Source organism: Apteryx mantelli, chromosome 1 (genome assembly GCF_036417845.1).
Source record: "Apteryx mantelli isolate bAptMan1 chromosome 1, bAptMan1.hap1, whole genome shotgun sequence".
NCBI lineage: Eukaryota > Metazoa > Chordata > Aves > Apterygiformes > Apterygidae > Apteryx > Apteryx mantelli.
In genome coordinates, this window is record NC_089978.1 from 70,387,047 (window position 1) to 70,404,391 (window position 17,345).

Below are 17,345 nucleotides of genomic sequence, written 5' to 3' on the forward strand. Positions count from 1 at the left end.
CCAAACTTGCTCTGCTTGCACAGATTCTAAACACTTAAGTCAGCAGCTCTAGACAGGACAAACTTGATGTAGAAAGTTGAAAAATTCTCTTGCATAGTACTTCTTCAGTGGAACCTGATCTCATTCCTCAGTCTTATGTAGTGGACTCTTGGGTTTTTTGTTTTGTTGCCCCCTCCTGACAAGTCTGAATTCAATAGAGGTATTTTTACTTTAGATTTTATTTATTTTCTTTGCTAGAGAGCAAACCCGTGCACGTTGAAGTCAAAGAACAAAATGAAGAGGACGAGGAGGAGGATGAGGAGGAAGAGGATGAGGAGGAAGAAGAGGAGGAGAGTGAAGAATTTGAAGATGGAGAAAGTGAAGGGAGTGATGATGAGGATGAAAAGACTTCAGATGAGAGAGAGGCAGATTCCCAAGCTATTGGAAAACAATCTATGGAGAAAAAACCTAGCAAGGAGGTCAGCTCCGATTCAGAGTATGACTCTGATGATGACCGCACTAAGGAAGAGCGCGCCTATGACAAAGCTAAACGGAGAATTGAGGTATTACGAATCAGCTTATTTGGGGAATTTTCTTGCCTTGTATAAGAAACACTTTCAATCTTCAGTTCAGAGAAAGGCCTTTTGTCAAAATGGTGTCTGTGTCATGACTAGTATTTAGACAGGTCCAGAAGATGGTCTTTTTCCTTATTTAACCCCCCTTTTTTTTTTCTGAGTCTAAAGTATTTCACTTTAGAGGACTTGATTGCAAAGAATGTGTACTTAAGTGTCATTTCCTCAAAAGAGTTGTACCCTTTATAGATATTTTAATTTTAAAAATACCTATCTAAATTGTTCAATTTCTTTTGTGGTTGCTAACTTTCTCTTTTCTGGCCCAAGATGCCGTTTCAGAATGCGCCATTAAAACTACTTGTTAGTGGATATAATAACTTAGCCTACTAGGTTGTAACAAAGAAGTTCCCTTTTCAGCTGCTAGCTATGAGGTTTTTGTTGATTTCCAATTACCTTTGCTTGAATTACCTTGAAAATTTAAGTCCCCAAATTAACTCTGTTCTGCATATATAATCAGGTCAAGAGGTGAGCTTTTATTTGGTTTATATTTACCAATTTTTAAATCTATTTTACTAGAAGCGGCGAGCTGAAAATAGCAAGAATGTGAACACTGAAAAGCTCAGAGCACCAGTTATCTGTGTCCTGGGGCATGTAGACACAGGCAAGACCAAAATTTTAGATAAGGTAAGATGCAGAATGTGGAAGTCTCCTTGCATCTTTTTTTGTCCATGCTTATGCAATTTTTCTTGAAAATAGTGTCCCCTGACATGACTATAAATAAATAGTCTCTTACATGCAAGTATTCCTGTTGTCTTTGAGTTCAGCTCTTTATGCTCTCTGTGTTGTCTTTAGCTCCGCCATACTCATGTACAGGACAGTGAAGCTGGTGGTATCACTCAGCAGATTGGTGCGACTAATGTTCCCCTTGAAGCTATTAATGAGCAAACTAAGATGGTGAAAAATGTAAGTTATAGCACTTCAAATACTGTTTTAAAAAATTAAAAATATAAACTAGTTACTACTTCGGCCTTGTAAGATTTGCTGGCAAAGGTAGATGTCTTTCCCTTATCTCAATATTGGACTTAATTTGTGGGTGTGGGCTTTTAGTTTTTTAATTCCTCTCTCTTTTTTCCCCTCCTATCTAAAGGGGAGGTTCTCCTTTTTGGTTTTAATTAAAGTATGTGGCTGATGCTGGTTTCAATTAATGCATTGCTGTTTCTTCAGCAAAATACACAAATGCTGTTTACCCCATTCTGGACAGTGCACTTATGGACTGCTTATTTTTCAATGCTTTAGTTGTAAATTGAGACTTTTGAAACTTAGTAAGTGAGTATTTATTCTATTAAAATTCCCTCTCTTAAAGAAACATCTTAGCTTTTAACTGTGTGTACTGAAATTGGGCCTATTTGAGGATGATGAATTTTATTGTGATACAGAAATAGTAATTGTTGTGTATTGCTTGTTTTAGATACTATATACTGTATCTACTTGCAACAACTGACCAAAAACCTTAGCAGTGATGGTTATTTTCAAGGGACAGGAATATTACTTGTAACTTAAAAATTTCGTAATTACAAAACTAGTCAGTCAGCTGCTGAGGAAATGTTTAATGAGGGAAGTTTGCCCAGAACATTGGCTGTTACTGAGTATTATGATGAGGCTGCAGCAACAGCTCTCCTAAAACCTAAACGGAAAACTGCGTTCCTCTCAATTCTGTAGTGCATTTCTTAAGATTTTACTCAGTTTCTTAAAACTGCAAGATCAGTGGAGAGGAGTAAATGTTCAAGACAGGTATGATAAATCTCACTAGCCTGAACTGGTTTTTCTTCTATAGACTACCTTGTCTTACAAACCTTCTTAGCTAAGTGTATGGCTACCTGATATCCAGGGGATGTGCTGCATCATATTAGTGTTTCATGTTTTGGACTGAAATGAGCTTTGACTGATTTGGCTAATGGAAGGTGCCAGCTCTGCTTAAAATATATATCTGTATCTTTGAAGTGAGTGTTGTCACTAAGGCTCAGAGCTCTGAAGGTTTTTTTACTTGTGTAATCTTTCCAAGATGGTTAATATTTGGAAATGTTAGTTTGACAGAGAGAACATAAAAATTCCGGGAATGCTGATAATTGACACTCCAGGACATGAGTCTTTCAGGTAATATTTATTCTTACAATATTGTTCTCTTCAGAAATGATGATTAAAGTGTCTACGTATGTTTTAACAAAGTACTTAGGTCTTTGCCTAATCCACTGTGTTTCTTCTTGCTTAATAAAAACGAAAGTAGAGGAGTAAGTGGATTTGCTTGCTTTGCAGGTGCTTTTTGTATCTGGTTAACTGCTGGCCTGTAACTTTTCTGTCTTCATGTCAATTGAGTCATGAATATTTGAAAAAACATATAAAAGTAACTTTATTTCTGAGTAGTTAGTGTGAGAGAAAAGACAGAAGCAGAAAGCTAGCTGGAAGAGAAAAGGTGAGAATCTCAGAGGACATTATAAGTATGCTGGTTTAAAAAATTAAAGCTTCTATCTTAGCCTCCAGTTCACAGTGTCCCAGTTAAGGTTATGGAGTTCATAGGCTGCAAGTTATAGCAAAAGTCAGCTGCTTCCTAGCAGCGTTCATATGCTGTCTACAAACACCAATGACATGCAAACAAGCCACTAAATCAACTTTTAAGTTTAAACCATAATATGTATGTGTATTTACTGAGGTAGTGTTCTGGTGGAATACCCAAACAAAAGTTAAGGTGGCTTTGATGTGACATTCTTAAAAATAAGCCTCTAAAAGCATTGAAATGACAAGTCTTAGGGCACCTGTTAATGTGCTATCAGTTTCTTGGCATCTTATTGCTGATAGCTCTTCATCTTCTAGCTAGCTTTTGTTATGCACCACAGATGTCTGATGATCTTGAAGTGTTTATGTAGTACTGCATAATAATCTGTCTCATTCAGATTTGGTACTCCTGTATTTCACTGAAATCTTATCATTCTTACTCAGAACAAATCAGAATGTATCTTAGATTGTAAAAAATATGTAATAATATGAAAACTATTTGGAGACTAGTAGCATCCTCTTATTTTTGCCTACAAATACTCAAATGTATTCTGTTAAATGGAATTTAACTTACAGTGTGACTTGGGTATTTTATTGGTATGTAGTTCTCTATATTTTTGTGTGAGAAATAACTACTTGATCAGTTTTTGCTTTTTGTTGGTCAGTACGAGTTTAACACTGTTTATTTGGTGTTTCTTAATGTTTTGTTGCTGCATGACAATTTTTTTCTCTTAATGCCACAGCAATCTAAGAAATAGAGGAAGCTCGCTTTGTGATATTGCTATTCTTGTAGTTGACATCATGCATGGTTTGGAGCCACAGACAATTGAATCAATAAACCTGTTGAAATCTAAGAAATGCCCCTTTATAGTAGCTCTCAACAAGGTAAGATAGCTTTTCAGACATATCTAATAGTATGTTTGGCATTTGACTACTTTCTGTTTCTTCCATGAACTCAAACTGTTTGTATAGTTTGAAGCAGTGGTTCTTGGATTTTTGGATTCTTTCTGTTGCATTTTTGATACCTCTGCCCAATAATTATATAGCTTTATGGGAGTTTTGCAGAACAATCTAACAGATCTCCCATGAATTTTTACTGATAATTTTTTATCTTATGACTTGATTATATGGTTCACACTTCTGTAAGTTGTATCAATTTTTTTTTTCTTAGAGCTACTTGGATGGATTTGTGTGGAGCTGTGTTTTCTTTTTATAAAATTGAAAGACAAGCTTCACTTAAAATCGTTACTGTATTTTAGTTAGTGATACTTGTTGGTTTGTGGATTGAAGACAGGCTGGTTTTTAGGCTTATGTCACATTAATGTATTTATTACTATCGATCATTGGAAGTATTTCAGGCTCTGCAGTATTAGATGGTAGAGTTAGTTATTTTTCAGCCTTGGTGTTTATGCATGAGAAATTGTAGTGGCAGAGCTGTTTGTTTTGTCATGACTTGCATGAATTGTATTAAGGAAACTACTTTTGTCCAGTGACTCTGGACGTCACCTGATGTGTTGGCAGACAACTTATAACAGGATATTCATGTGTAGTGTAAAAACTGCAGCATGCTTTCAAAAATGAAATAAGCATTAAGACTGAAGATGTTGGAACTGAGAAAACCATTATCTTGTTACTGAAAATATCTACTTTTTAAAAAGCTATTGGATGGAGAGTTGTTAAGGCTTACAGTGACCCTAGGATTAAATAGCCAAAAGTTTTTGCTTTTCACGTTACAGTTTTGTCACGTGTCTAGGTCTTGATCTGTTTTCTAAGTATATAGTCTTGAGCTATAGAGCAAATGTAAACTTGTATTATATAAGGCTTAGAAAATATTATGGTTGTAATGAGCACGGAGTTGTGATGTTTAACTTGTGTGTTAGTTTAGATATGTGTGTATCGTGGTACAGTGAAGCCTGTGAATGTTATGGAAGCTTGCTAACTAGGAATTTAGATTAAGTCAATATAGTTTCTTGGACTAAGTCTGACCTGCTTTGAAAACTTATTTAGTGATGTCTCTCTAAAGCATGCAGTTGTGTGTATTTTGAACAACCCCTTTGTGTTCCCTTCTCTGTAGCAGCATAGCATAGTGTTTCCCCACTTGAGCGGGGGGGTTGGACTAGATGATCTCCAGAGGTCCCTTCCAACCTCAACCATTCTGTGATTCTGTGATTCGAAACATTCCGAATTCTCACCAGCAAGCTTTATAAGATTTTTAAAAATAGCGCTATCTCTTTTCAGGAAAAAACAAAAACCTCTCATCTTTGTGTATGTGGAATTATGCATGAATCTTTCTTCTGAATTTGTTTTATCTTAAACTCGAGGTAATGAATGTACATAAGCTGTTTTCATATGAACCTAGATTAATACAGGTAGAATTTTTAAAACCTGAAATCGTATTGCTCCTGAAATACTGTCCAACATTGGGTAAATATATAGACAGAAAAATATTGCAGTTAAATAAAGAGATTTAATTCGACTACTGGAGCAAAAGGGTAGCCAGCTCTGGTTGGTTAAGTATTTCTCACAAATGAGTGGTATAAGCCTAAAGATGCCCTTCAGAAAGCGTATAAGATGACCTATTGTGTTTTCAAGATTGATAGGTTATATGACTGGAAAAAAAGTCCAGATACAGATGTAGCTGTCACTTTAAAGAAGCAGAAGAAGAATACAAAAGATGAATTTGAAGAACGTGCAAAAGCTATCATAGTGGAATTCGCAAAACAGGTAAGCTGGAATATTCAAGCTTGTTCTGTTAACAAAAGCATTACTGAAGGTAATTTTTAGAAACCTGTTTCACAAAACAACCCACAGTATCAAAAGAACTGTAGCATCTTTTCTGACACATCAGCATTTACTTCTCATAAACCAAACTTTTTTCTGTTGTTAAACTCTGCTCTTTTTCAACTGCTCTATCCATGGAGCACTAGTTTGGGGAAAAGTAACAGCTAATTGCTGTGCATGGTCAAGGGAGTCACAAATAGCAGATCAAGCTTTCTGTCCCTGTTCTTCCCCTCTTTGGGAATTGCCTGAGAGGAACCCATCTGTCTCTTGTTCCCTTGGACATTGGCAGGGCATGAATCGCATCAATTCTGGGAACTTCTGTTGGTGACGTACAATGCTGTCCAGAAGTTAAATGTAATAATTATTTTGTAGAGTTATCCCATACTGGTTCCAAGTGTGGGTTGAGGCTGCATGTTCCATAGCGTATTGTTGGTAACAATGGCTTTTTTTTTTTTAATTGGAATTTAAAAAATGCAATCATAATTGGCTGGGACTGAACATTACTGTTAATACTGATTATTTTTATTTTTATTTTTATTTTTTTATCCCCCCCCCCGGAACTATTGATCCTGATTCTAGGGCTTGAACGCTGCCTTGTTTTATGAGAATAAGGATCCCCGCACTTTTGTTTCTCTTGTACCTACCTCTGCTCACACAGGAGATGGCATGGGAAGTCTGATAGCTCTTCTTGTTGAACTAACGCAAACTATGCTGACCAAGAGACTGGCTGAGTGTCAAGAGCTGAGAGCTCAGGTCATGGAGGTAATTCAGTAGCTGCTCTTTGAAATTCATTTAGAAATTTCTCCCTCCCCCTTGCTTCTTGGTTAAAGAGGTATGTTTAAAGTGGTTAAAGGAGTACCTTTTTTTCCTTTCATTCAGGTTAAAGCACTGCCTGGTATGGGCACAACCATAGATGTTATTTTGATTAATGGACGTTTGAAAGAAGGAGACACCATTATTGTTCCTGGAGTAGAAGGTCCTATAGTAACTCAGATCAGAGGTCTTCTGTTACCTCCTCCTATGAAGGAGCTCCGAGTCAAGGTATGGAAACTGGATGGTGTATTGACAGTTAGAGGAAACTTAGAACTAGAAAAATCATGTTTTAATACTACTGAAAATGTAGTAGACTCCAGATATAGTAGCAGTATCTAAAGATGAGCTAAAAGGGAATACAGTGTACATCTATAGTGCGTGGGGTTTTTGTGTGTGTGTGTGTGCGTGCGCCTGTGCATGCATATATTTATTGGTGTGTCTGTTATAGTAGTGGCAAAGAAGAGGATCAAGGAGTTCCCCTGCAGCAAGGATTAAGATGTGTCCATTTTAATGATAAAGGATTCAGGCATGTGGCTTGGTGTGGAAGGCAAATGGAAATTTAAGATGAGAATCTAAGAGTGTACTAGTATGGTGATTTTCGACTTAAAATATTATCTGTAAAAAGTGTTGTTTTTTTCTTTCTTTTTTTTTTTAATAGCAGAAAGCATTTAAACTTAGATTTGAGAAGACTGAACAAGTGAGTTTCTAGGAGTAGTTGGTGAGAGGAGATGCAGAATCTACAGCCCTCTCATTTTTGAGTTGTTTGAGGTTTTGCTGTCCTAGTCCTTAACAGGATTGTGTCATCAAGGGAGAAACACTGAATTTGAAATCCTTTCTGTATTGCTTTTTGTGAATGAAGAGGACAGTCGCAGAAACTAAAGGCTATAAGCTAATATATATAATTTGAAAAAATCACTTTGGAGAAGCATGTCCTTGTGGGCAGCTGTAGTCCTTAGCATTAAATCTAGTCCCTTCCTGCAAACTTTTATATTCTTGTAACATAATACTAGTAATTGCTGGGGCCTGGGTTGACCTTGGCATTTGTTCATCTGCCATGGTGAACTCTTGCTGTGAGGCCATCATGGCCTCAAAGGTGTGTATGGGTGCGTTACTGAGGGGGAGGTGGAATCTGAACAAGAGCTTCTTGGCCTAGGTTAAATAGGAGGACAAGAGCCACTTTTTCCAACTGGATTTATGGCAGCCCAATAATACAGCCGAGGGACAGGACAGCTTGAAGGATTTAAGTCGGATTTCCTGCTCTGGAGTGCAGCTTTACAGTCATGACTTGATAATTGCTAGAAAGTGGAAAAGGGAATATTGACATTGATCCACAGGTTAAGACCTCTCCTTTGTTGGAATCTGTTGAATATATTCTGTTTACTGTGAGGTGCGAATTGAAAACATTTCTGTTTGCTTCACTTTGTTTAAAGCAGACGATAAAAACTTGTGTGTGGGACTGTTTTGGTGTGTTATGAGACTGCACTTTTTGGGGGGACTTAATCTGTAATCTGTTCAGTCAGCAATATCTTCAGGTGAGTTTCTGTGCTTTGGGAGGTGGGGTGTAAGCTACCAGCAGTGGGATGAAGGATGCTCAGTCGGGGAACCTTTAATTGGGGAGTGATCTAGGGAGCTGGGTTTTTTGAAGCAGGGGATTGAGGGTACATTTCAGTTCAGCCTGTCCATGGCAAAGTGTCATCCTTGAAGTAAGACAGATTGTGGTGTGGAGGGCTTGAGGAAAGAGGCTTACAGGAATGAAATCCTTATGGAGGAAGGAAGCTGCCTTGCAGTTTCAAGGAAAGGATGAGGCATTCTCCAAAACAAGGGAAAAAAAACAAACCAGAAAATTGTTTAAACATTGATTTGAAGGTCTTCAAAAATATCTGTCTTCTGTGATGCTGTAGAGGACCTTGAGGGACCTTTGAAGTTCCCCCAGGCTGGGGAGGAAAATCTGTAGCGTGCCTGGGAAACTGCAGATGCGGCTATGTCGGGAAGGTACCTGAGAAGGTTCGATGGAGGGCCTTGGGCAGGGGGAGGAGGCAGCTCCTCCTGCACAGAGCCTCGGGCTCTCTCACTTGAGTCTCAGTAGTGACTTCTTCAGGCAAGCTGTCAGCCTCTTTCCCTTGTTTCTATATAGGGCTGGATTTTGTGCTTTAGTGAGCAGCTGCCTGTATCACTACTTGCTGTTTTCTACTATGTCGTCCTTTTTGACTGCCTCCTCCGTCCCTGCCCCCCCCCCCCCAAAAAAAAAAAAAAAGCAGCCTCTGGGGGGAGAGGAGAGGAGGTGAGCATGCAGACTGAAACATGCGTGTTCAGGAATAACAAGCAGAGAAAACCACTGAAGGCAGATGGGAGCTGCTGGGCTTCACTGTCAAGCTGTCTGCCATGCTTGCTGGGGACAAGTTTAACTACTCAGTACAACTTTATTTTGCTGTGTAGCATCTGTGTGAACACTTAGCTGGTGTTTTTTTTCTTCTTTTCAGAACCAGTATGAAAAGCACAAAGAGGTTGTTGCTGCTCAAGGTGTGAAGATTCTTGGGAAAGATTTGGAAAAAACATTGGCTGGTTTGCCGTTACTTGTAGCTTATAAAGAGGATGAAGTCCCAGTGCTCAAGGTGAGGTGTTCCTTAGCGTATAGCACTCCAGTCGGATCTATGGGGACGGCTAATGTTGAAATAAGACACTTAAGCTGAGGATGATAAAGTTCATTCAAATGGTGAGAGTTCAGTATGCAAATAATCTGCTTATTTCAGGTTTAAAAACTGTGAAAATAACATGCTGTAGCTTTGTGTCCATATGAAATGTAGTGTGGTGACACTTTTGGTATCTTGATTCTTAGCTTATTCCTGACATCTTATTGGAGTGTATCTGCTTATGGAGAATGCAGTTTTGAATATATGTTAATTATTGATTTGGTATTTGTAGTGATTGATATATTTTAATGAAATCATTTTGGGCCAATATATGTTAGTGGAGTTCTTCAAACTATCAGAATTGGAAAAACTAATTTAAGACTTTACATGTTAAATTTCTTTTGTGACTTACAGTATCAGAATGACATAAGAAAGAATGCAGCTGTCTTGTATCAAAATTCAGATTAGATGCTCCTGTTTGCCAAAGTCAAAATGTTAGTTTAAAAAGAAAAAAAAGTGTCATTATGAACATTACTGAATCAGTGTTAGTTCCCTTTTAAGCACGCAGCTGAATTGTCTACTTGCCTTTTTCTCTAAAGGAAGATTAATCTTTCTTTCAAGTCCCCCAAGCACAGGCTTTGCCTGGGTGCATGTGTGTATGTATGTGAAATGTACTAGCAGCAGGCATTTGAGTGTGTTAAGTAAAGGCGAACATTGATTCATCTGTCAGAAGAAAAGACTGAGTGTTTGGGTTTTTAAGAGGCATAGACTGAAATAGATTTCTAACTTTTCTGAAAGCAGCAAGATAGCCTTGTTGCTCTTGTACCTTTTGCTTTGTACTCGGGCACTGCAGCGTAAAAGGCTTTTGGAATCCTCTGCAGCTAACAATTTTGGGAGTCTCTGCTCTTATTGTTGCGCTTCAGTCAGGCAACCAAAGATACTGCCACACACTGTGTTTTGCTTGTATTCAGTCAGCCTCACTGGTAAACTTGCTGTGCTGGAAAGAGCAGTTTGTAGTCTGCGGAGAAATGTTACTAACTTCAAGATGGGCATCTGCTTTGTGTTATGTGATCACCTTCTTGCAAAATCCTCAGGTAGTTTGGTTCAGTAGAGGCTTTTCTAATGTCAGAAACAAGCAGCAGTGTATCACAGGGCTACACAGGTACCGACTTACAGAATTGCAGTGTAGTTCTTATCAGTATGGCTATCACTTTTGTCTCAACAGCTTATGAACAGAACAATTTTGTACTTTGCTGTAGCATAATAACAACAGAACTAAAATTTGCTTTCCTTTCTAAAGGATGAACTAATACATGAACTGAAGCAAACACTGAATGCAATCAAATTAGAAGAGAAAGGTGTTTATGTCCAGGCTTCTACTTTAGGCTCTTTAGAAGCTTTACTTGAATTTCTTAAAACATCAGAAGTGCCAGTAAGTACTTTATGCTGTATCTAATAATGATCTTACTTTTAGTTTATAGCTGTTTCCTTTTAACTCAGAATGATTAGTGACTGATTGATATGGTTTTCCTCTTCAACAGTATGCAGGAATTAACATAGGTCCTGTCCATAAAAAAGATGTTATGAAAGCATCAGTTATGCTGGAGCATGACCCTCAGTAAGTTACTTCTTTGCTATGTTGATAAATGCATAGTAGACTCCCTTAGCTCAAGTTTTATGGTCTGTCTAATAAATTGTTTGACTTCTTTTTACGTGCAGATATGCAGTAATTCTGGCATTTGATGTAAGGATTGAGCGTGATGCACAGGAAATGGCTGATAGCTTAGGAGTTCGGATTTTTAGTGCTGAAATAATTTATCACTTATTTGATGCCTTCACAAAATACAGACAAGACTACAAAAAACAGAAACAAGAGGAGTTCAAGTAAGTATGAGTCATCCTCATTTGGGTGCTTCCCAAATTACCTCTCTTAATTGTTTTATTACTAAATGAAATTGCATTTAACTTCATGCTTCCATATTTTTATTTAGCATGCAGTTCTGATGGGGAGGGAGGAAAGGAGGAAGAGGATAGGACAATAAACTGATAACTGCCAGAAATTGTGTAGTCCCAGTCTAATTGTTGCCATCAAAGGTTAGGTTTATTAGGATATGAGTTGTAAAAAAAAAAAAGAAAACCCCCCAAAAAAACAAACAAAAAAACTTATAATGTTTAGCTTAAACTATCATAAATATGGAGTGTTCTTATTAAGGTTTGCTTTGTATACTTAGTTTCTCTTCCTACTTTTGACAGATGGGTTAGTCTTGCAGGGATAGGAAAACAAAACTGAAAGTATTTAGGTTCTACTGTTCCATATTTGCATACTATCAGTGTACGGGGCTTAATCCTGACTGCAATAATATGAATATGCTATCATCAAGAACTTACAGGGATCTAAAACTTAATTTATGGAATCCATGTCATTGGTCCTCAGACAAGTTCTTTTTCCTGATCCCAAATTGAGTTTGTGTTGCTAAGATTAAAAACGAAACAAAAAAACTTGAATTTTGGAGTCACTGAGATGGGTTGTAGCAATAATACTTCTATTCCCATGCTGTTCTGAGGGTATAATTATACTTTAATTACTGCTCCTTTGATTTTGGTCTTAGTTGGCTGCCCAAGCCAGTCAAAATAAAATTCATGCCAGCCATACTTGATGATTATTCCCTATAGTTCTTGAAGATCAAGTATTGACTGAAATTAACAAGATTGAAAAGTGTTTTGCTGCATGATTTCTTCCCCAAGTGACACTACTAGAATAAATGCCCAAGATATGTGTGAGAAAGCAGAACTGTTAATATTGTGTGCATTGTTCCAGTATCTATTTCAAAATGCCTTTTGTCACCTCCCAGGCATATAGCAGTATTTCCTTGCAAGATGAAAATACTCCCTCAGTTTATTTTCAACTCCCGTGACCCAATAGTGATGGGCGTAGTTGTGGAAGCAGGTCAAGTGAAGCAGGGGACTCCCATGTGTGTACCTAGCAAAAATGTAAGTATGAGCCTCTTGCCTATGGCTATTCTGATCTACTGGTAGTTGCTGGGATGCTACACCAGGAGGCATTTGCGTGTGCTTCCCCAGTGTACAGGAGATGAGATTCAGTCTTCGATCAAGTCTCTTTCCCAGGGATTAGCCATCTTAAGATAGGTTTTTCTCTGCTGGAATGCAGTTGTAGCCTCTAGCAGAGGCACAGCCTCAGGAATTCTGCAGCGCTGTACCGAGAAGCATGGCTGGAGAATGGAGGTGTTGGTCAACCTCCCTCCCTCCCTCTGCTGCAATTTTTGTATTGGGATGCAAAGTAATAAGCAAAATTGCTGCTCTTGGTAGCTGATACGGGGGACAGTCAACTCCTGGTATCTTAAAATGTAACAAATTGATATCCTAGATGAACTACAGTTAAGTCGATATTATCGCCCTTTTTAGTATGATACACTTACCTTGCAATATGTGTTGCTGTGCTGCTTTCTGCTCTGACAGTATGTTACTTCATATGAACAAGTTTGTGTATATGAACAGGAATTTAAAGAAGAGTGTGCATGCAGGTTTTGCTTACGTGTATTACAGCTTCTTCACTGTATTACAGTTTGTTGAAATTGGAATAGTTACAAGTATTGAAATAAACCATAAGCCAGTGGATGTTGCAAAAAAAGGCCAAGAAGTATGTGTTAAAATAGAACCTATTCCTGGTGAATCACCTAAAATGTATGGACGACATTTTGAAGCAACAGATATCCTCGTCAGTAAGGTAAAAGCAATCTATATTTTTGCGAGGGGCTTATGACTTAGTGGTAACTTGTTTGCTTGAAGTGGAAATATTGTATGAAGCATGAAAAACTTATACTAAATAATTACAAATGTTGGTTACTCTCTGATAGAAGCTTTTTTCCATGTGTGGCATTATTCAACCTAGTTTCTCCATAAATTTATTTCGAGATTTGCAGTAGTGCTACTTAAGAGAACCAAAGCAATGATACTGCAGCTAAAAATACTTTGCAAATTACTGCACCTGAGAGGGTAAATGGCAAATTAGCTTGTTGCATACCTTTAGTTAGTGCTCAGAGCATCATAGCAGTCCCCCATGGCATTACAGCATGATTGTATTTGTCTAGTTTGAAATTTGTGCAGTAATTAGCAGTACTTCAGTTGCTCAGATTCTGGAACGCAAGGTTCAGACTAGATACGATGCCTTGCTCAGTTTTCTGCTGTCAGAGGCACAGCCATAGCTCTTCACGTTCTTAAAGCTGCTTTATTTACCATGTAGTAAGACCTGTTCTTCCCACTAAGGGCATGTATCCACATGCCCTGGGGAAGGGGGGCCAGAGCTGCTTTTCGGTTAGAGGTCTAAGACCTGTGACAGTGCTGCGAGGGGGTGGCGGTGATGGTGGGCATTGGGGGAAACGGGAGCTCCCCTCCTGTCACAGGCTCTTGCATCACTGCCCAAGGAGCAAGAGGATCTGTGCTTCTGCAGTCCCTGCAGACCAGGTAAAGGACGTGAGGAGAAATGAACAGAAATGGGTGAGAGATGGGTTATGCAGCAGATCAGTAGTAAAACTGGGATTAGGACTAGCTTTCCTGATGTGCAGACCATTGCCCTTTATTTAGATTAACTGCTTCCAGCACACTGAAAACTACCTTTATTAATACATGTATATGTTTCTGATGGCTTTGTCTTGTGTATCACAGATCAGTCGGCAGTCCATTGATGCTCTGAAGGACTGGTTCAGAGATGAAATGCAGAAGTCTGACTGGCAGCTTATTGTAGAGCTGAAGAAAGTATTTGAAATCATCTAGATAACTTTTTACAGCAATGGGAAGGCAGGAATAAACTCCCTATTCCTGTTCTAAAAGTCACCAACAAAGTCATATATTGAAGACAGTGTTGGATTTATGTTTAAGAGGAAAATATGTGGATAAAATGTTTTCCATGAGAAACCAAGAAATTTACACTGGTTTGACAGTGGTCAATTTACATGTTCCCACGGTTCCAATGTGCCTGTTCACCTCTCCCACTGCCCTTCCTAATACTGGCTGCTGTTTTAAAGTTTGCCCTTCCTTCTCTTCCACCTTCCTTCCACTTTTTCCTTCCTCCAAAATAAAGTAAAATAAATTGAATTTTTATTACAGAACTAAAGCTCTTTCACTTTTATACTGATGAAATCAGTACTGCAGTATTTGATTAACCAAGCTTCTGCAGACTTTGTGATTCTTGGGACATTTTTGATGTAAGAAGTACTTCTTTATTTATGCATACCTCTTCCCTTGACTCTCTTCTCCAACATTCTTCTGCATTGTGCCTATAGAAATTTTTTTAAATAGAAAATTAGGCAATTGGATATTTCTGTATTTGCTTTGTGTGAAACAATGATGTAAAGCATAGTTGGCCGCCTTTTATTGCTTGTACAGTTCATGAAAGTCGACCTGTAATCATTATAATGCAGAGCTGCAAATAAAGGAGATGGACATAGTAGCCCATTTGTTTTATAGTTTGCTTCAGTAAACAGAGCGTCACTTCATGGGCGGTTACAGAACACAGAAGTGCCAGACTGCGGCTTGCCTCTCGGGGCTTGACAAAGTGATGGAATATGCATTCCAGCAAAAGCATTTTTTCCTCTTGCTTCATTTCCCTTGGAGCACGCCCTGCTCTCAGGTGATTTTGGTGGCTCACATCTTGTTTGTCATGTTCTAGATGTACTGGAGTTGCAGGCCAGGTTTTTAGCAAGTCAGAATTACCGGAGGGTTGCTGCTAGGAGGAGTTTAGATGTGGTGTCTGTTTTCTTTTCAGAGTTGTGGGTAAGTGTGTGCAAAAATGACCGACTGTCTGCAAGTAAGCTGTGACTTTGAATGCTGCATCAAAGCTGTTGAGTCATTTGACATCATGGGACTGAACCAGTGCAGAAGGCATTTGGTTAATGTTGTCTGTGATAACCAAAAGTCAGTCTAATTCCAGTGTTTTCCTCTCCTTCCTTCCCTCTTGGGACCCTGCTTGGGCTGACAGCTTGATGTATCTTTAATCAGGTGGTCTCCTGGTAATTTGAAACTCATGTCTTGAGGAGCCAAACAAATACTTTTGAAAAGCACAAACTGAAACAGAACTGATAATGATCTTTCATGTAACTGAAACTTTTAGCATTTAAAATACTTATTAAAAATTTAACTTGTAATAAGCAGTTGGAGCTGATCAGATTCTTTCTGTCACTCAGATCTTGGTATTCAAAACCCCCCTTTTTTTAAAAAAAATCTGGATTGTATGGACTCTATCACAAATGCTTTATAACTGTGGCCTCCTTTGGCAATGGAGTTTAAACTTACCAAGAAACTTTTGTTAGACTTTAAACATACCGTTGAAAAGGACCTTTTCAGTATGGTTTGTGTGTGGTGCAAATTCACATCACTGGGCATGTCAGTGATTTAGAATAGAATGATCTTGAGTGTCAAAGGGAGGAGACTGCATTTAATTGTTATTTTCTTTTGCTAACTATGCAATCATGAAAGCTACACTAATAAAAGGAGTTCTTAAGTTAAGAACAGAGATATCAAATAATGTGGTTGTGCTGTATTCTTGTTTCCTTGAGTATGGAAAGGTGTTCTTTTCTCAGGTAAATATTCCTGGAAGAGGAGCATGCTATTTTTTGCAGGTGCTATGGTGAAACTTGCAAAATACCTTCACTAGAAGGTTTTAAGGAAGAGAGAACTTGAATAAAATATCTGAGGGCTTGAAACAGAGAGCATGAAGGGAGAATGAAGATACCTAATGATAAACAACTGCAGAAACCAGAATTTTACAGACTAATGCTTTTTTGAAATTATTTTTTAGGATTACAAAACTGCATTAGTTGAGGCTAGAAAGGACCTCTGAAATAATTTATTTCCCTCTTCCCCCCACCCCAATTGCCCCCCTTCACTCAAGCAGGGCTACTGAGAACAGGCTGCCCAGAACTGTGTCCCATTGGGTTTTCTGTACCTCCAAGGATGGAGACTCCACAACCTCTCTAGGAAACCTGTTCAAGTGTTCAACCACTGTCACAGTAAAAAAGTGTTTTCTTGTGTTCAGAGGGAGTTTCCTTTTTTGGTTTGTGCCCACTGCCTCTTGGCTGGTTGCTGGGCACCACTGAGAAAAGTCTGGCTCTGTTTTCTTAACCCCCCTGCCATCAAATATTTATACATGTTGATGTATTCTCTTCTTTTCTGTAGGCTGAACAATCACAGCTTTCTCAACCTCTCCTGTGACAGGTGCTCCTGTCCCTTAATCAATCATCTTTGTGGCCCTTTGCTGGATTTGCTCCAGCAGCTCCACATTTTTCTTGTACTGTGGAGCCCAGACCTGGACCCAGCACTTTAGGCATGGGCTCACCAAGGCTGAGTAAAGGGAAAGGATCACCTCCTTCAACCTGCTGGCACTGCTCTGCCTAATGCAGCCCAGGAAGCTGCTGTCAGCTTCCTTTGCCATTAGGGCATGCTGCTAGCCTTGTCTGCCAGGACCTCCCAGTGCTTCTCTGTGAGGCTCCTCTTGTGCTCATTAGCCCCCCAGCCTGTGCTGGTGCATGGGGTTATTCCTCCCCAGGTGCAGGACTCTGCACTTCCCTCCGTTGAACTTCATGAGGTTCCTCTTTGCCCATCTCTCCAGCCTGTTGAGGTCCCTCTGAATGGCAGCACAGCCCTCTGGTGTATCAGCCACTTCGCCCAGTTTTGTGTCGAGAACTTGCTGAAGGTGCATTCAGTCCTGTCCTCCAGGTCACTAATGAAGATGTTAAGCAGTACTGGCCCGAGTATCAACCCACTGGTGACCAGCCTCCAGCTGGACTTTGTGGCCTCTGAGCCCAGTAGTTCAGCCAGTTTTTAATCCACCCCACTGTTCATGTATCTAGCCTGTGCTTCATCAGCTTATCATCTATAAGGATGTTATGGGAGACAAGGTAGACAACATCCACTGCTCTCCCCTTATCCACCAAGCCAGTAATCTCACCATAGAAGGCTATCAATCAGGTTGGTTAAGTATGATTTCCCTTCATAAATCCATGCT

General features: G+C 39.0%; 1 protein-coding gene across 1 annotated transcript in view; it reads left to right on the forward strand.

Annotated features, from left to right (window-relative positions):
- EIF5B (eukaryotic translation initiation factor 5B) overlaps positions 1–14,792 on the forward strand; it is a 38,176-nt gene extending 23,384 nt beyond the window's left edge. Inside the window, exons 10-24 of the mRNA XM_067294590.1 lie at positions 238–542; positions 1,128–1,235; positions 1,404–1,514; positions 2,638–2,705; positions 3,845–3,986; positions 5,694–5,825; positions 6,462–6,644; positions 6,762–6,923; positions 9,176–9,307; positions 10,626–10,757; positions 10,867–10,943; positions 11,045–11,209; positions 12,178–12,316; positions 12,909–13,070; positions 14,009–14,792. Coding sequence (XP_067150691.1) covers positions 238–542; positions 1,128–1,235; positions 1,404–1,514; positions 2,638–2,705; positions 3,845–3,986; positions 5,694–5,825; positions 6,462–6,644; positions 6,762–6,923; positions 9,176–9,307; positions 10,626–10,757; positions 10,867–10,943; positions 11,045–11,209; positions 12,178–12,316; positions 12,909–13,070; positions 14,009–14,116 — 2,126 coding nt within the window. The 3' untranslated portion in view covers positions 14,117–14,792. The remainder of the gene's footprint in view (positions 1–237; positions 543–1,127; positions 1,236–1,403; positions 1,515–2,637; positions 2,706–3,844; positions 3,987–5,693; positions 5,826–6,461; positions 6,645–6,761; positions 6,924–9,175; positions 9,308–10,625; positions 10,758–10,866; positions 10,944–11,044; positions 11,210–12,177; positions 12,317–12,908; positions 13,071–14,008) is intronic.
- The last annotated feature ends 2,553 nt before the right edge of the window (positions 14,793–17,345 follow it).